The 20,451-nt window shown below is 31.8% G+C and overlaps 1 protein-coding gene across 7 annotated transcripts in view; it reads right to left on the reverse strand.

Moving 5' to 3' along the window:
* The window catches only part of LOC117173008, a 54,632-nt gene extending 34,458 nt beyond the window's left edge, over positions 1-20,174 (reverse strand). Inside the window, exons 1-4 of one of the 7 annotated variants that reach the window (XM_033361351.1) lie at positions 12,008-12,115; positions 7,435-7,846; positions 7,292-7,350; positions 1,646-1,693 (exon numbers count right to left, since the gene is read on the reverse strand). Coding sequence is in view for 1 of the 7 variants with exons in the window: in XM_033361349.1 (XP_033217240.1) it covers positions 12,008-12,152 (145 nt within the window). In the remaining 6 variants the exon portion in view is untranslated. Of the gene's footprint in view, positions 1-1,645; positions 1,694-7,147; positions 7,240-7,291; positions 7,351-7,434; positions 7,847-12,007; positions 12,288-19,868 lie in introns of those variants that run through there. The other 6 variants (XM_033361350.1, XM_033361353.1, XM_033361355.1 and 3 more) reach the window with 6 other exon arrangements.
* Between the last annotated feature and the right edge of the window lie 277 nt (positions 20,175-20,451).

The raw sequence follows: 20,451 nt of genomic DNA on the forward strand, positions 1-20,451 counted from the left end.
ATCAGCGACCTCCAAAACCCCTTAGTATACATTATCATACCGGATATACATTATATACCGGGTATACCGGGTATACCGGGTATACATTATCATTACCGGGCTGGGGGTGAAATTTTTCATATTTGAATCCGCCATATCTCGGCTATGAAAAATCTTATCAAAAAGTTAGGCATCGCATTTTAAAGGTAAAGAGTAGTTCTTTACGATGCCATTGTCAGTTTGTGAAAAAAAAAATTTTCGCGATGTTACGGGGCCTCGAACACATCAAAATAACGGGTTTTTGACCCTTTTAGGTTAGAATATCTCGAAAACTGAGGGTGCTGGAATTTTTCTGAGGTCAGATTCGGATTCAGCGCAGCAAAAACCTTCGGGTATAGTAGGTCTGGTCTCTGGTTCTGAGAATTGTTGACCTGTGTAATTAAGGGGTAAGAAGGTGATGCAGTTGGATGCGTGAGGAATGAAACTAGGGAAATGGAACAGAGGGAAAGTAGATAAAAGGGAAGTAAGGGGTGGGAGGGGAGGAGAAGAACGATAAGTATTTAAGTGGAATTAGGGCAAGGAGAGTATGGGCAAATAAGGGAAGTGATGGGATTGGAAGTGTGGGACCTAAAGTATTGGCAAGTAGCAGAAGGAAGTGGAAGTGAGCGATAGAAGGGGAGGAAAAGTAAAGAAAGGAAAAGTAAGGATATTGAACGAGTTGAAAGTATTAGAAGTAAGGCGTGGGAAGAATGTGATGGCTTGTGACATAGAGGAGGGTGAAGGAAGAGAAATGAAGGAGTGAGAAAGTGAGGGCGTTAAATGAGAAGAGACGGATGTCAGGGATTAGGAAGTAGAAAAAGAAGTAGTAAGAGAAAATATAAGGAAAGTGAGTGAGTCAAAAGTAGAAGTTAGGCATGTTAATAATGTAAGGGATTCGGATGTAGAGGTGAAGTAAGAAAAAGAAGTGAAGGGTTGAGAAAGTGAATGTGGGAGGCGTTGGAAATGAAAGTAGATGAATTGAGGGAAGGGAAAGTAGATAAGAGAGAATCAAAGTATTGGTTGAAAGGAGAAGTGAGAGAAGTATGGAAGTGGAATTAGGGGAAGCAGATGATGAAGAAGTGAGGGAAGTGATGAAATTAGAAGTATGGGTTGGGAGGAGAGGGAAAATAAGCAATGAAGAAGTATTGAAAGGAGGAGTAAGGAAAGTTAGGAAGTAGAATGTAAGAGGAGTGAGGGAATTTGATTTGCCGTAAACGTTACTTAAGCATTTTAAAGGATTTTCACCCTTTTAAAATGAGTTTAAGGAATTTTAAAGGTCATTAAAGTATTTTAAATTTTACAATTTTTTACAATTTGAGATTTCACATTAGGAGGATTTTAATGAGATTAAGAACATTTAAAGGGGTCTCAACCGATTTTACAAGATTTTAGGGAATTTAAAAAGATTTTCAATAGTTTTAAGGGGATTTAAGATTTATTAAAATACAATTTTCTACCATTTTTATAAATGTATTTCCAAAAGATCTACCATTTTTCTTCCAATCTTTTTTGTAAAAACATTTAAGATGTTTATTTTTCTCAAAATAAAAAAAAATAAAAAAATTCTTACCATCAAACTTTTGACATTTTGAATGAATTATTTTCTATTAAATAAACTAAAGATTACTTTTAAATTCCTTTCTTGGGGTGCTGGGTTGAAGTTCATATCATTGAGCTAGAAAGTACAAAAACGATGTACTAATGATTCTCAGAGAAACGATTTAATTAGACAAATTATTAGAAAAATGTATACTTTATTTAAAAAGAATAAAAAGAATAAATGGGAAATATATGAGGAAAATATATAATAAAAAAATCTGATTCATTGATACATGTTCGTTAAATAAGAATCAAAATACTTTTCATATTATTATGCCTTGATAAATATTTGAAGATTATTTTTCTTCTTCATTACTTGATATTACTTTCTCACATGATAATTCAATGAAATTCATTAAAATTCAAGATGAATTAACCAAAAAATTCAAATGAATTGAAAATAATTTTAAAATATGAAGAAATTTAATTGGATTCAGTAACTTTAAAATAAGCTTAGAAAAATTCAAGGTAATTCAAAGGAATTTGGTGAAATTCCTAAGAATTAAGGTGCGGCTAAAAGTCTTCAGGATAAACTAAATAAAAAGTTTTGAAAATTAAAAGAAATCCATTGCTTAAAGTGCAATTCAGTAAATTAAAAAAATTAAAGTAAATTCAAGAGAATTCCAAAGAATTTAAAAGAATTCAGGGCAAATTAATAAGAATTCAGGACTTTCAAAAATATTTTAAAATATCTTCAAATCTTTAAGAGCCTTCTAATCACTAACCAAAAAAGCGACTAATAGCTACAAAACAATTCAAAAGTATCAAGATGAATTTAATGAAATTCATAAAAAAGTTAAGCTGAATTCAAAAAGTAATCAAGTTAATTAAAAATAATTCAAAAATATGAGAAAATACATTTCATTCAGAAAGGTGAGCTAAAAAGACTTCATAGTGCATTGATTAAACACTTTTAAAAAATCCATACAATTAAGTAAAATAAAGTGAATTTAAAAGAATTCAAAAGAATTAAGGATAAATTGATCAGAATTTAAGGAGAATGCCAAATAAATTGCAAACTAATATTGAAAAATCTCTTTATATCTTTAACACCCTACGAAATACCTCACTTATTGTCAATAGATTTTTTGAAATTAATGAAAATATTAAAATCCAATAAAAAATCAAAATCTCTTCAAATTACTTAAACCCTTGGAAATCCCTTGGGAATCTTTTAAGATTTACTAAAATTGCACGTTGTAAGAATACAATTAATAAAAGTTAAGTAACCCAATTAGTCATGCAATTCATTACGGTTGATAAATATGTATCTTTTCTAGTAATGCTATCGTAAGTTGCGGGTTTTTCTAATACTTTTAACCATTCCTTGACTTTTTAGTTCGGAAAAAATGATAAATAATCATATTTATTAATACAAAAGTGCTCTGTGTTATATTGTTTACTTATTATTTGTTTATAAATAAAAGGCAAAGCAAAGTAAAATTGTTTAGAAAAAACCACAACTTTCAAGAAATTATTTGAGTGAAGATAATTATAAACAATAATAATTTGTTAAAGCTATATTATTATAGATGATCATAAATTGTTTAAATAATTATTTTTATTTAATTGAATTTATTATTGCCTTGATCTAAATGAAAAATTGAAAATGGTGTGAAAAATTTCGTAAAAATGCGTGACAATTACTTCTGTTGAATTGAATATTTTCTTGGTTCGAATAAAAATTTTAAAATAAGTTGATAAAGTTTGGGAAAACCTCAGACCTTCTAGTTCTATTCTGAGAAACTCTCTAAAAAAATAATAAATTGTTTAAATTATTTTTTTTTGTTGCATGTTCTTAGTTATTACTACATTAAAAGTCAAAGATAAAACAACTTTTAAAAAATTTAAGAAAAGCCGTAACTTTGTAGCATTATTTAAAAAGAATTTTAGTGAAAATAATAATTACATCGTTTAAAGAATCATGTTTTTAATTTCAAATAATTATTACCTCACTCTACATGAAAATTAGAGAACAAGTACAAAATTGCTTGAATTTATAACAAATTGTTTAAACAATTTATGAAAACATTATTTTCACGGGAAAGTAGTATTTTATGTATTAGAAATGATATGCATGAAAATTCGAGCGCACCCCTTCTAGATGGCTCTCCCTTAAGATTTATTTCAAAATTTTTAGAAATTTTTCGCAAAAGTTTCTTGGATTCATAGACTGATCATTTTCAAGACTTAAAACTAATAGTATTAATAAAAAGAGATATTTCGGGTTTCACTCGTGTAAAAAACTACGAATTGTTTGCCGACGTTTCGTGAACGATACCTGTGATTGGCCAGAGCATACCACCGTGAGGATTGGTCGAACTTGATTGGCCAATCCCCACAGTGGAGCGCTCTGGCCAATCACAGGAATCGTCGAAAGTACACCTAAGAACATCATGACCTGCTACCTCAGTTTCAGGTTAGCCCTGAAGATGTGAACTGTAATGTTCACGAAACGTCGGCAAACAATTCGTAGTTTTTTACACGAGTGAAACTCGAAATATCTCTTTTTATCGAAATGAATCGTCGTGAAAGCATAAAATCTATTATCAAGGAATTCTACGAGGAGAGTATCCTTACTAAAACCAAGACCTTTAGTAAGCTCAGGACTTCTCAAGGTAAGCTACTAACATCCTTAGATTTTTTGAAGCGGTGCAGGGACAACAAAATCCTCCCAAAATTCTTACAACTGAAAAATAATTTGGGAACATCTAAATCCAAATCAACTCTGCATAATAAAAGTTTGCTTCTCGTGAAAGAAAGAATACAGAATACCAAATTTCTTTTGCACACTACCACTAAAAAACTATTAAAACTTCTCCTTTTCCTCTCAAATACCCTCAGATTTTACATTTGGTCCACATGGGACCGCATATGGTTTGACCAATACCAACGGATTAAAGAGCTTTCCAACCAAAAACAAAATTTAATAAATTAATTCCAGTAAAGCAAACTCAACTAACAAATACAGTAAAAAATATCTCTGACCATCCTCTCAACAATGAAATGATTTCAGCCTTATCTAAAGAACATAATTTTGCTGTAGATCCATCGAAAATCCCAAACGAAAAGATAATCAGCAATTTAGAATCCACAATATATACCCTTCCGCCCGAAACAGCGAATGACATACAACGCAGGACGGCCAACATTTTACGCCAAGCTCAAGTTTTCTCCTCAAACTTAACAAAACAAGAAAACCCGCAATGAAAGAACTCAATCAAAATAAAGATATAATATAACCCGCAGACGAAGGCAACACAACAGTAATAATAAATAAAGAAGACTATAACAACAAAATCATGGACCTTCTATCTGACGATACACAAAAAAAACTTAAAAAGGACCCCACAAAAACAATATTCAGTAAAACAAAAATTCTTCTCAAAGACTCTATGCTTCACAGCCAAACAATATCTAACTTAATACCTACTAATCCCATCTCTCAAAAACTTTACGGGCTCCCAAAAATCCACAAAGAAAACATTCGAATCGGACCGATTATCAGCGCAATAAACTCATCAACTTACAACCTAGCACGTTTCCTCACTGCGAAACTAAATCCTTTTACAGGAAACTCCATCACTCACGTCCAAAACTCATTTGACTTTATTAAAAAGATACAACAGATTCACATTCAACCCCAAGACATCATAGTGAGTTTCGACGTAGTATCTATTTTTACGAAAGTACCAATCTCGGATACAATTGATATTATTAAATCTTTCACAAACTTGCCTTCCGAGCTTGTACCTTTGATAGAACAATGTCTCAATAATATTTACTTCTCGTTCAATAGCCAATTCTACAAACAAACCTCTGGGGCAGCAAGGGGATCCTCAATCTCACCTGTAATAGCCAATGTCTTTATGAAACATCTAGAAACTAAAATCTTCAACCAAGCCAAACTTAAACCAGAATTCTGGTTCCGTTACGTTGATGTCACATTTGTCATCTAGCGACATGGACGAGATGAACCAAATAAGTTTTTCAATTTTATCAATCAACATCTGAACCCTATTTGAACCACCTGCAAAAATAGGACAACTACTAAATAACCCTAAAAATAAATAGGCACCCTTCAGTGATCCAGGAGTATATAAAATCCCTTGTTCTTGTGGAAAAGTCTATATTGGAGAAACCGGGAGAGCGATGAGCCATCGTATGAAGTAACATGAAAGTAAAGTCAGGCTAAAACATTTCACGCAATCAGCACTAGCTGAACATCATATCGAAACAGGAGATAACATTTTATTTGATGAAACAACAGTCATTGCAAAAACACACAACAAATTTCCAAGAAAACATAGAGAAGCAAGGGAAATATTAAAAAAAACCTAATAACATCAATAGGAACAATGGATATAATACCAATCCGATTTGGCTTTCCGTTCTCCCGGATTTTTTAAAAAAGACTTGATTAGCCAAACAAGTTTGACCAGTCCCCACGGTGGGGCGCTCTAGCCAATCACAGGCATCGTAGAAAGTATACCTAAGAACATCATGACCTGATACCTCAGTTTCAGGTCAGCCCTGAAGAACTGCAATGTTCACGAAACCTCGGCAAACAGTTCGTAGTTTTTTACAAAAGTGAAACCCGAAATATCTCTTTTTATTAAAATAAATCATCGTGAAAGCATAAAATCTACTAATAGTATTGTTAGAAATCCCTCAAACGTTGCACTCTTTCGTTAAACAAATTGATTATATTAATTATATGAATGCATTTTTTAAATAAATTTTAACGGTTTATTATCACAATTAAGATGATTCCAATAGTAATGAGGAGATAACAAGTTTATTTCGGAATGTGACTAAGCGATAATCCTTGAAAATTTACGCTCATAAGAATTGACGTCAATTGACGAAAAGTAAATATTTTAATGTATACTTGCTACATCTAAGTAAATTAAAATCTATTATCATAAGTCATTCATTCTTGGCTGTTTAATATCTATCGGAATTCATGAAAATCCTCATTTTACTTAACGAGATTCTGAAAGAGTTTCTTTCTTACTCGGCATTTTCGAACAAAAATAATATGAGGTTTATCATTATTGTTCCTTTTGTCATCTTTGTAATTTACTTTAGTTTGGTTGGTGAGTATAATAATTATTCTTTAACTCAACCATTGAAACGAATTTGAATGTGTTAACAAAAATTTCCAGCATACAATATAGAAATAATAATAGAAAAAATATCTGTTTCTTATCCAGTTGACATTCTCATATTTTATTAAATAAGGATCATTTTGTCCCTCCCCTCCCTGCATAAAAAAACTATTTTCTCATGTTTTAACATCTACTATGTTGAAATTTAAGTGTGTACTTGCTTCTATAATTTTATCAGAGTCTTATATTTGATAAACTATGAAAAACCTTTTTTCTTTGTACTCTTATCATTCTCTTGCCTTAATATATATTTGTTTGAAAAATATAATTGTGAAAAAAATGATCTTAAATTTTTTATTTTTTACAGAATCGAAACCAAACGATCCAACTAGTCCGGGAGAAAATCAAAATATACATACAAAAAGGATGTATGTTGGCCCCCCTCTATCTGTGAAGAGTTACCCTGTTTGTCGTCGGCCCAATAATGAAGGGTTCGAAATAATCTTGAGGAAAAATCCAGTCACTGGTTTAACTGAATATAGGAACATACTCGAGAGAATTACCTTTAGAACATTACAAAGACTATCACAAGAGCAAGCTCCACAAGAACCATCACTTAATCCTAAAATCGAATGAAAAAATATATATTTATTTGAAAAATATATATATTACTTATGAATAAAGACTGAAAATTAACTAAATTTACTCTCATATTATGTTATTTAAATGCAGTTTTGTTTGCCTCTTTCTTGTTCATCATCCCATAGCCACTTTCTGTCTAACAAATTTTTGTTTACTAGGAGTATCTTTTTCTTCGATGTTTGTTGTATATTTAAATTTCGTCATACGGACTTTGATTTGTTTTTTGATAAATTCTGAAGGACAATCATTTCTTGATAGGATTTGCTTAACAATTTTTCAATTACAAGGACAATGTGGTCTTTCTTTACACATAAAATGGTATCATCGACATAAAGATACTAAAAAGATAGGAGAACTCATCGGGGTTCCCTTAATTTTTTTGGTATACGGTGCCGCCAAAAACAAGATAAGTATCGACCTTGATGGCTTTTTGAAGGTCAACTTTTTTCTTTTAAATAGAAATCCCCTTTTTACATCTGCAATCGATAAATCGGAAAATTCTACGTTCAGGTACACACCTAAATCATAGGTCAATTATAACGTTCAAAGTCAGTTAGAGGTTATTTGAAATGAACAAGGTTTTCCATGAGGTCAATATAATTTCTGAAGTAAATTTTAACGTGGAATTCAACACTGACATTCATTTTGACCTTAAAGTCGATCTTCATGGCTTTTTGAAGGTCAACTTTGTTTTTCAAATGTAAACTCCCTTTTTTGCATCTGCAATTGATAGAGCGGAAAATTCTACGTTCCGATACGTACCCAAATCATAGGTCAATTATAACCTTCAAGGTCAGTTAGAGGTTATTTAAAAGTAACAAAGTTTTCCAAGAGGTCAGTGTAATTTCTAAAGTAAATTTCAAAGATGAATTCAATGGGGACCTTCATTTTGACCTTGAAGTTGACCTTCATGGCTTTTTGAAGGTCAACTTTGTTCTTTCAAATAGAAATCCCCTTTTTTACATCTGCAATCGATAGAGCGGAAAATTCGACGTTCAGATACGTACACAAGTCATAGGTCAATTTTAACGTTCAAGGTCCGTTAGAGGTTATTTGAAATTAACAAAGTTTTCCAAGAGGTCAGTGTAATTTCTAAAGAAAATTTCAACGTTGAGTTCAATTGTGAGCTCTGAATTGATCTTGGTTACAGCGTTTTGAATATTATAAAATTATAAAGAAATTTTTCATTAAATGTTCCAGGTGTTTTCGATACCTAAGTCAATATCTAAGGTGATACCATAAGTCCTTTACCGTTTTTGCATACGAATATTACGAATGGTGAAGGGTTAAATCCTGTCTCAAAATCAATAATTGAAAGAAATTTAAGGCGCTCTATGAATCATGGATCTATCAAGGACCTTCAGAGAACTAGTTAGTCAAAATCTGCAGGATCTGAGGAGATGCAGATGGACATAGCCCAAGGATTTGTTGAAAAACCACACCTTTGTTTACGTCGAGCTAGTGATGAGCGTGACGTTGCTTCTGATACAGTGCGAAATATTTTAAAAAGCATTCATTTCCATCCTTACAAAGTTTATCTGTTACAAGAGCTCAATGAAGACGATCCTGATCGTAGGGTTGAATTTTGTGAAATTATGATGGATAGAATTGATAGAGATCCTCTTTTCTTGTACAATACAGTATTTTCAGATAAATCTACTTTCACTTTAAAAGGTGAAGTTAACAGGAAAAATTGTAGATATTGGTCCGACACAAATCCTGTTTAGAAGTTGGAGAGTCACACACAATATCCACAAAAGATTAATGTTTGGGCCGGTATCTTGAGTGATACATTGATAGGCCCTTTCTTCATCGATGGTAATCTCAATGTCCGTGCATATGAAGAGCTTCTCAGAAACCAAACTGTACCAAGAATAGGGGAGATTACAGGCGATAATTTTTAAAATATTTTGTTCAAGCAGGACGGAGCAGCGGCTCATTACGGTAGGGAGGTTAGAACATAATTGGATACTCAGTTCACTCGAAGGTGGATTGTAAGAAGGGGTGAAATCGATTGGCCTGCTAGATGTCCTGATCTGACACCGCTCGACTATTTTCATTGAGGTTATTTAAAGAGAAAATTATACTCAACGCAACCGCAAAGCTTAGACGAATTGCAGAATCGGATTCTGCAACAGGCTACTTTGATTGATAAGGAGATGATTCGTAATGCTGTAACTCATTTTTACAATCGCATAGCTTTTTGTCAAGAAGCTCAAGGTTATCAGTTCAAACATCTTCACTAAAGAGTGAGAGGCAAGGGGACTCACGCTAATCAAACACCCCAAAGGGAACAGAATTTACTACGTCCACGTCGTTGTTCCTAGGTAATGATAAACATAAACTGCGTGGAAGAAACTTGAATAAACCTTGAAGATCATCACCAAGACCAGTACAGAGCTCACCAATGAATTTCTCGTTGAAATTTACTTCAGAAATTGCACTGACCTCTTAGAAAACTTTGTTAATTTCAAATAACCCCTGACTGACCTTGAACGTTACAATTGCCCTATGACTTGGGTACGTATCTGAACTTAGAATTTTTCGCTCCATCGATTGCAGATCTTGCAATTCGAAAAGAAATGTTTTACGATTCATACTCGTAAGCTGTTGTGATACGGTGAAAAAAAGGTTGAAAATGAGCACAAGAACATTGAAAAACGTTGACTATTTCGGAAGTTATTAAAAATTTAAGAAAACATTGAAATTTACACTATTTTTTCAAAATCTACTTAAAAACTAGACAATTTGACTTCACCCTGGGCTTATTTTAAACAGATCTTCGAAAACAATCAACCTTTTAAAGAGACATTTTTTTAGCTCCGGTATAATTAAAAAGATAAATACAACAACAAAAAATGTTTCTGAGTGAGTCCAAACTTTTGCAGGATAGTGTATATATAAATGATTCTGCGAAAAAGACAAGGTGATTTATTTACCAGTAGTCGCATGCCTTAAAATTAAACTATTTGCTTTTTGTGAATTTAGTCAAGTATATGTTTTACCTTAAAAAGCAGGAGAAACATTTTATCTAACTAAATTTTTGACGAATTTCAATATTTTTAAGTTCTAATTTGTTTATTATGAATACTTGTAGATGTTGAAATGAATTTGAATTGTTTTTTTGTTTACATATTTAATTTGTCTATTTTTCGAAAGATTAAAATATTTCTATGTTCTACTTTGCTCGTTAAGAATACTCCTAAATGTGTAAACAAATTAAAATTGTTCAAAAAACGTATGATAAAAAATACATAACATCTGGAAATAAAAAATTTTTTTAACCATTCTAATTTGTTTAGAAATTTAAGAACACTCTTAAAAAAGCAAATTAGAACATGAAAATATTTCAATCTTTCGAAAAATAGCAAAAATAAAATACGTAAACAAAAAAGTTGTTTAAAAATTTTTAATTTGTTTAATAATATACGAGTATGCATAATAAACTAGAAGCTCATACGCGCGCTATGCGCGCGACCCACTTCTTTATTTGCAACTATTTTATTTGGAAATGAAGTACAATTAAATGATGCTTTAGCATATTAAAATAGGTGATAATACTGGTTATTGGTTGGACTAAGTGATTAATTAAAGTAAAATAAATAAAAAAATATATTGAAAGAAGAAATATATTTCAGAAAATATTGATGAAGCAAATTATTCCATTGAAGAGATTACTAAACTACTGGAAGAAATAAGAAAAAGGAAAAAATACTGAAATCTTAGTGGATTTTTAAAATAATTATGACTTCTTGTAAATTTTCAAATCAAAATTGAAAACAATCATCGGAAAGACATTTTTAGTTAATTATATAAAAAGATTGAGCCTATTCGTACCATACTAATACCATAATATTATTGACATAAAATATCACATAAAATATTAATGACATAAAATAATTATTACTTTTTGTAAATTTGCAAATCAAAATTGAAAACAATTATTGGAAAGACATTTTTAATTAATTATATAAAAAGATTGAGCCTATTCGTACCATACTAATACCATAATATTATTGACATAAAATATCACATAAAATATTAATGACATAAAATAATTATTAATTCTTGTAAATTTGCAAATAAAAATTGAAAACAATTATCGGAAAGACATTTTTAGTTAATTATATAAAAAGATTGACACTTTTCGTACCATACTAATACCATAATAACATTGACATATTATTATGGTATAATTTGCTTTTTAATAGCATTCCTAAATGTTTAAACAAATTAGAATGGTTAAAAAATATTTTTTGTTTCCTGATGTTATGTGTTTTTCATCATACATTTTTTAAACAATTTTAATTTGTTTAAAAATTAAGGAGTATTCTCAACAAGCAAAGTAACACATAAAAATATTTTAAACTTTCGAAAAATAGCAAAAATAAAATATGTGAACAAAAAAACAATGTAAATTTGTTTGAACATCTACAAGTTTTTATAGTAAACAAATTCGTACTTAAAAATATTAAAATTTGTCGAAATTTTAGTGAGTTAAAATGTTCCTCCTGCATTTTCAGGTAAAACAGATACTTGATCAAATTCACAATAACGCAAATATTTTCTGAACTACGATCGACTGAGTGGACCCTTTCCTTGCGAAACTTTTTAAATACTTCTTATTTCTTACCTACCATTTATGATACCTCCTTCTTTATCTCTGTGGATTTGGTGGTTTCCAAAATTGGAGCCACATTTCAATTTTGTTTCATGATCAATCGTCGTAACGATGTCGTAAAGACGTCGCCAAATTTTGGGTCCACTGGGAAATCTTGACATGCACCCAGAAGCAGTCGATAATAATTTCTGTGTCTAATTTCATTACTGTGTCTGCATGCATAGAGTTTTTCAACAATGAATTTCAAAAATGCATTTTTTATGCAGTAAACTTTAAACTCAAAAATGTTTTCTGTCACAGAAGATCTTTCATCAGGTTCACAGTCACTTGTTTGCATTATGAACAAATTTTTCGAATCAATTAGATTGTCTTTTTTTTTTGGTTAAAATTCAGCTTTTTTAAAAAATTAGCATTGAACATTTTTTAGTACAGTGTTCTTGCCGAAAGCAAATCTTGTAGAATCTTCGACAAGGTTTTCCATGTCTCACAGATTTTCCAGCCACTTGTCCATTTCCTAAAAAAGTTCTGATTTTTTATGCAAATAAGCTTCAATCACTGCACTTTCTGATACTTTTTCTTTTCTTTCTAGTTTAGACATTTTCGAAAACTAATATAAAAAATTGAAAGGAACGTGACTTGTCTATGCAGTCCCAATAGATAATCTATTTCACTGTGTGAGCACCACATTCTGCTCAATAAAATGCTTAAAAGCGCCACCAGAGTGCGCCTAATATATTAAACTCTACTTGTACCAATTTTCGGTGTGATCGCGACTTTACAGGGTTTTTCCGGAAAGTAATAGGACTGATTTTCTTCTGCCGCGACTGTACTTCGGAGCGTGCGCGCACCGACTGGATTTGGTAGAGGACGTTCTTAGCTACCGAACGAGGGGCTGGTCAGTTGTCTCTGAGCACTTGGAGAGTTAGGACAGGCATTTTCACGCGACGTGATTCTGTGAGTGGTGCAAGCCGAAAATGCAGCGTTCGTTAGAGCAGAGGTAGGCGATTAAATTCTTTGTGAAACTCGGTAAATCTACGACAGAGACGTTTGATAGGATCAGGCAGGCTTACCCGGATGTTGCTTTAGAAAGAAGTGGTGTGTTTCGGTGACACCAGGCCTTTTTGGAGGGCCGGGAAGAGTGAGCAAATCCAAAGTGAAAACGATGCTCATTGTCTTTTTTGACATCAAAGGCATCGTCCACCATGAATTTGTTCCTCCTGGACAAGCCGTCAACGCCAAGTTTTACGTGCAAGTGTTCAAGAGACTCAAAAGAAGGGTCAATTGGGTCCGACAAGACATCGCAGCCGACTGGAAGTTGCACCACGACAACGCCCCGGCTCACACCGCCTTTCTTGTGAACAGCTACCTGACCAATGCCGGGATCCCATTGCTTCCGCAGCCGCCCTACAGCCCAGATGTGCCCCCCCCCCCAGACTTTTTTTTTGTTTCCTCGCCTGAAAAGGCCGATGAAAGGCAAGCATTTTGAGACGACAGAAGGGATCCAAGCAGCATGCACCGCGGCTCTCAAGGCTATTCCGGAGAGTGGCTTCCGTGACGCCTTCAATGCTTGGAAATCGCGCTGGCAGCGCTGCATTGACGCAGAAGGAGCCTATTTTGAAAGTTTTTAAAGAATTGTAACGAATTGCTCAATAAATTTTTTTAAATCGACTCAGTCCTATTACTTTCCGGACAAACCCTGTGTAGCAGATTGAAAATCTTCAAATTGATCAAAATCATTGTTTAAAAAGATATGAATTCGCATCCAATGAACGCACAAAGTTTATTGAAATTAAAAACAATATCTTGTTTAATCATTTTCCAGTTTTACCTCATCGATTTCTTGTGGCGAGCTCGGTGTACCTTCTAAATATTAGTATCTTCTAAATATTTCTCAGAATATAAAAATAATAAGTGATCTCGTTTCGATTTATAGACATCTCATATTACAAACATTAACATTCCCACCTAATTGTTGGGGTTTTAAGCTTACGCTAAAGTAAAATAAATAAAGACTAAAAACGTGAAGCGGGACACTTGCCTAGCGTCAAACTTGACGGTAGGCATTCTAGAATTGAGGAGCTCTGGACAAGAAGGCGACAGGCGCTCGAGAACGATTAAAAGTATTGTCCAGGCTGTGACATCAGGTATCAAAAGTGAAATTCGAAATTTGAAAAAACCAAAAATATAAGGTAGCTCTTGAAAAATAAACCAGAGTCTTCATGTACAGTTTTTCTCTCAGGCTGCAAATTTTCCAGTAAATAAATAAATACTGACTTTTTTTAAATTGAAAAACCATGTTTTTTCACATTCAACTCGCCGCAAGTAATTCGCTTATCGACTAATTAACATGTTTCTTTTAGAGTTTCATTCGTGACACTCTAGCGGAGGCTACGGTGTCAAAAAAGGGTCAAAAGTTATTTTCTAATGTTTTTTTTTAATCCGAATGAGAAACAACGTTTTTAGACTTTCACATTCAAAAAGTGAGCGAGGAATTTTGAGCTACGACAAACTTCAAACAAACGAATTTTCCGCCCATGTATTGGCCAACTTTTTGGAAAATCTCAATTCGATTTGATTTTTAGCTCCATAAAAATTTTTAGCTTGACAAAAATGCGGAGTGAAAATGATGAAATTAGTCTAATCGTTTGAGCTGGACAAAAAAATTTGTGGGTTGACATTCGAAAAAAAATTTTTTTTTCAATTTCGAAATCGGTTAATATCTTCTGTTCTTTTTTTTTCATTTGAAAATTCAAAATTTCGAGAATTCCAAAAAAATTTTGCTATTGCCCTCGAAAATTATTTTTTTTGTACAGTTTTTGCTGCTAAATAATAATAAAAAATTATGAAATAAAAAAAAATGTGCTCAATTTAGAATTTTTGAAAATAGCCAAAGAACATATTTTTTTGTATTGAGTCCTATGCACACATTTTGAAAAAACTTTAATATGCCAAACCTGAAATTTCTTTAGCTTGAACCAAAGAAAAAAGCTTGTATTTTGTTTTTTCCAGGAAAAAATTTTTTAGTGATGTTTCAAGCGTTCAAATATTGTCAATTTTACGTTTTTTGAGCATTTTGATGAGTTGCTAAAACGGAACTTTTAGACGCAAAAAATGATGGTTTCATGACGACAGAACGATATTTTTGTAGGAATTCGCTAATGGACTCATTTTATGTAACCCCCCCCCCCCCCATATTGAGGTGGCGGTTAATGCGTAGGGGGATACTTGTTGATGGTATCTCGTTTTTTTAGCGAACAGGTAATAAAGTGTTGAGGTAAGCATTTTTTAGAATTATGATAATTTTTTTTAACAAAATAACAGCTTTTTTATTGGTTCAAGCTAAAGAAATTTGAGGATCAACATATTAAACTTTTTTTGAAATATGTGCATAGGACTCAATCCAAAAAAAAACATGTTTCTTAGCCATATTCAAATATTCTAAATTTAGCAAACAATTTTTTTATGTATAATATTTTAACATTATTTAGTACCAAAAATGTACAAAGAAAAAATTCGCTATAAATTTCGAAGCGACAGGGAAATTTTTTATGATTCGAAAAATTCGGAATTTTCCATTTAAAAAGGGGAACAAGAGATATTAACCGATTTCAAAAATTTTTATTTAAATTTTTTCGGATATCAACACACAAATGTTTTTGCTCAGCTCAAGCGATTCGACTAATTTGATCATTTTAAATCCGCCCTGGCGTACAAGATTCTGGCCAAACGGTTCATTATTTTCAAAAAAGAGATTAATATTTGCAGTATTAACGGAGATGTTTATGTGCATACCAAAGTATAGCCGCTTCGTTAAAAAATAAGTACTACTCCCTAAATCTGAATTATAAATACTAAGTAAAAACAATACTATTTCATTGAGGAAGTCCTAATAATTCAGATACGAACTCTCACTAAATAAATTAGCAGTCTTCTCCTGAAGATTTTGAGAAATGCTTACTGAAGCAATTACTAAACGACTTTTTAATCCTTCAGTAGTACAAAACTATACCTACGAAAATTTTATCCGTCGCTTGATAAAAATTATACTTTTTAGCTTGTGCACTTTTAACTGAAACGTAGTTTTTCAAGTTAAGGAATGGTTTTGGAAAATTGTTTTTAGAGGCGTTTGCAGAGCCTAAAATAAGCCTTTAATTCTGGTGTGCTCAATTTTCTGATTAGAGCATATTTAATACTTAGGGCAGTATATTCATGATAGGGGTTGCCTTTAAAAAAATACGCCATGAGTCATGCAAGAGCCTTTAATAAGCGTTCAATTGTGATGTCCTCAGTTTTATGACAAGTGCATATTCAGTGCAATTTATCAGCAGTTTTAAGTAAGGGGTAGTTTTTTAACATCAAGGGATGGTTTTCGAAAATTGATTTAATGGGCGATAAAGAGCCTTAAATGAACCTTCAATTCTGGTGTGCTCAATTTTCTGATTAGAGCATATTTAAATTTTAGGGTAGTTTATTCATTATAGGGGTTGTTTTTAATAAATTGCGCAATGGGTGATGCAAGAGCCTTTAATGAGTCTTCAATTCTGAAGACCTCACTTTTATGATTAGTGTATATTCAGTGCACTTTATCAGCACTTTTAAGTAAGGGGTAGTTTTCCAACTTCAATGGATGATTTTGAAAAACTGATTTAAGGGCCGTTAAAGAGCCTGAAATAAGCCTTCAATTCTGGTATGCTCAATTTTCAGAATAGATCATATTTAATTTTTAGGGTAGTTTATTTATTTTAGAGGTTGTTTTTAAAAAACTACGCAATGGATTATGCAAGAGCCTTTAATGAGCCTGCAATTCTGAAGACCTCACTTTTATGATTAGTGTATATTCAGTGCACTTTATCAGCACTTTTAAGTAAGGGGTAGTTTTTTAACATCAAGGTATGATTTCGGAAAATTGAATTTGAGAGCGTTGGAAAGCCTAAATAAGCCTTTAATTCTGGTTCGCTCAATTTAGAGATTAGAGCATATTTAGTTTTTAAGGTAGTTAATTTATTATAGGGGTTGTTTTTTAGAAACAGCGCCAAGGGCCATGCAAGAGCCCTCAATGAGTCTTGAATTCTGATCTACTCAGTTTTATGATAAGTGTATATTCAGTGCACTTTATCAGCACTTTAAAGTATCGGGTAGTTTTTTAACATCAAGAAATGGTTTTGCAAAATTTAATTTTTTGGCGTTGGAGAGCCTAAAATGAGCCTTCAATTCTGGTTTTATCTATTTTCAGATTAGAGCATATTTAATATTTAGAGTAGTTTATTTATCATACGTGTTGTTTTTGAACAATTGCGCAATGTTTCATGCAAGAGCCTTCAAGGAGCCTTCTATTCTGATGAACTCAGTTTTGTTATTAGTGTATATTCAGTGCACTTTATCAGCACTTTTAAGTATGGGGTATTTTTTTAACATCAAGGGATGGTTTTGGAAAATTGAATTTGTGAGCGTTGGAGAGCCTAAAATGAGCCTTCAATTCTGGTGTACTTAGTTTTCAGATTAGACCGTATTTTATTTTTAAGGTAGTTTATTCATTATAGGGGTTGTTTTTGCAAAATCGCACCATAGGTCATGCCATAGATCATGCCTTCAATGAACCTTTAATTGTGATGTACTCAGTCGTATGATTAGTGCATATTCAGTGCACTTTATCAGCACTTTTAAGTAAGGGGTAGTTTTTTAACATCAAGGGATGCTTTCTGAAAATTGATTTATTGGGCGTTGGAGAGCCTAAGATGAGCCTTCAATTCTGGTTTGCTCAATTTTCAGATTAGAGCATATTTAATTTTTAGAGTAGTTTATTTATTGTAGGGGTTGTTTTTGAAGAATTGTGCCATAGGTCATTCAAGAGCCTTAAATGAGCTACTAAATGCTGGGGAATTATTTCTAACCGACTCTGTGGTAGTCTACCCCGTAGAGAAATCAATAAAGTAAATTTAGTATAAATTTCAAATCATTTTCATCCTTAAATATTTTCATCATGGAATGAAAAGGAACTTTTCTTTAGGGACCGTACTTGAATTATGTAACAGCTCAAGGGGGGGGGGGGTCAAAACATTTTGTTAAGATTTGTTACGTAAGGAAGGAGAGAGTTCTCTACTCATGTTCATCATTTATTCAAATTCGCAAAAAATTAATGCTGAAGACTATCTTTTTAATTATAAATTTTATTATTTGGTTAAAGATTAAAAAATTTTACTTAAAAAGCGTCCTTTTTGGTTGCATAATTAACTGTTTTATTAAGGATTCGTCTTTCTGGGTTGAAAATTGAGCTCTTCCTGAAAAATTGACCTTTTGTTTAAAATTCATATTTTGTTGCTGATAAGTCAACTGAAATATTTTTTGGATGAAAACAATTTTTTTTTAATTGTCCTTTTGATTTAAAAGTTTATCTTTTTCAGTATAAATAATGCATCTTTCCTGAATAAAAATGCAAGGGTTTGGTTGAAAATTCAACAATTTTGTTAAAAATTCATACATTTTGATTAAATGTTCTGATATTTTGTTGAAAATTTATATATTTGACGAAAACATTAATTTTTTTCTTAAATTTAATATTTTAGTGTTGAAAAGAGAACTAAAATCTTTTCTGGATGGCAGTTTAACTATTTTGCTGATTTTTTTGTTTAATTGAATATTTATCTGTTTCAAAAGAAATTTCACGTTTCATGGATAAAGATGTAACTTTTTGGTTGAAAATTAAAATATCTTTTTAAATATTCATTATTTTCGGTAGAAAATTAAACTGTTTTGTTGAAATTCTAAATATTTAGTAACAAATTTACTTTTTTTTCAAATTTATATTTTGTTTTTGAAAAATGAAGTGAAATCTTTCCTGGAAACAAGTTGAACTTAAAAAGAAATTGTGACTTTTAATTAAAAATTCATCTTTTTTAGTAAGACTTTAATCTTTCTTGGATAAAAATGCATCTGTTTAGTAACGAATTCAACTAGTTTCTTTTTTTAAATTTATCTTTTTTAGTTTAACAAAAATGTGTCATCTTGAATTGAAAATTCATCTGTTTTAGTAGAAATTTCATTTTTTTCAAATGAAAATACAATTTTTTTTGTTAAAAATGATTCTTTTTCATTGAGTATTGAACTATTTTATTTTAATGATTTGATTGAATCACTTTTTTAACATATCATTTTTTTTAAAGATTTATAGTTTTAGTACAAATTAATTTTTTTTGTTAAAAGTTGTACCATTTTGTTAAAAATTTTACACTTTAGTTAGCCTCTATGTATATAGTTTGAAACTTATTTTTAGTTTGAAATTAATTTTTAACTAATAATCTTATTTTTTCATTTTTTTAATCTTGATATTTTTTAGTTGACAATCCCCTTTTTTGGCAAAGTAAAGTTTCGAAATTCAATTTCTGTACACAACAGTTGTTCTTAGACTTGAAGGTCCAACAATTTCGATAAACTTTTATTTCAGTTTTTTTTTGTATTGAAATAATATCTATGACACTTTTTTGTTGAGATTTCATCTTTGTAGGTTAAACATTAAACTATGATATAAAAAATTTAATAATGCCGTTTTCAAATTCAAGTATTTTGCTTAAAAGCCATTTTTATAGTAGAAAAAATATTTTCTTGTTTAAAATGAATAAATCAATTCGAAAATATTAAATATATGGCTAGTATTTTAACAGTAATGATCAAGATAAATGACAAATCACAAAATTTTGAAGATGAATGAATAGTTAATAATTAAATGAATAAATAGCAAAAATTTTCTGGAGAATAAGAATTACGTACAGTAAGAGATGGAGGGGGGTACAATATTTTGTTACGGTCTGATACAGGGCCAAGGGGTGGGAGGATAAGAGAGGGCCTATAGTCCGTTACGTAATTTAAGTACGATTACTTACCTGCTTCCAAAAAATACTACCTGGAGCATTGGCGAAGGATTCAAGGCTTGCTAACAATGTTCGGTGCTTAGATTATATCCACCGCACTTATTTAGTTCTAAATATATATTAAAGAACATTACTCTTCCCAAACTATTTTTATTCAGACTACTATACTTTTATTTTTAATATTATTTATAATCACCAGTTGAGGGATGGCTATGGACGAGCTCTGGGAGCTAAAATCTATCAACTCGTTTAACCCCACTCTTAACACATTCCTGGTAAGTAGCTCGAAGAGGTGGGAGCATGGGTGGGAGCACGGCCGCTTTCGGCTGCTTGGCCACCGAAACCGAGCGGATACGAGAACATGGACGTCGTTCCGCGCAAGACCGAGAGGATAAGAGGATCAGTGAGCTCGGATAAGTGCTCGAAGAAAGGGAACAACAGTGGAGAAAAAGCGAGTCAGGGGAAGCACTGCAAGTGGTCCGTGGCTATCCCCGCACTAGTTACTTGCAACAGTTTGATCCCAATTTAGAACACTACCAATATTATATCTCTTAATTTCACATTTAAATTAAAATAGAATCAATGGCGTCGAGGA

This window comes from Belonocnema kinseyi, chromosome 5, assembly GCF_010883055.1.
Source record: "Belonocnema kinseyi isolate 2016_QV_RU_SX_M_011 chromosome 5, B_treatae_v1, whole genome shotgun sequence".
Lineage (NCBI taxonomy): Eukaryota > Metazoa > Arthropoda > Insecta > Hymenoptera > Cynipidae > Belonocnema > Belonocnema kinseyi.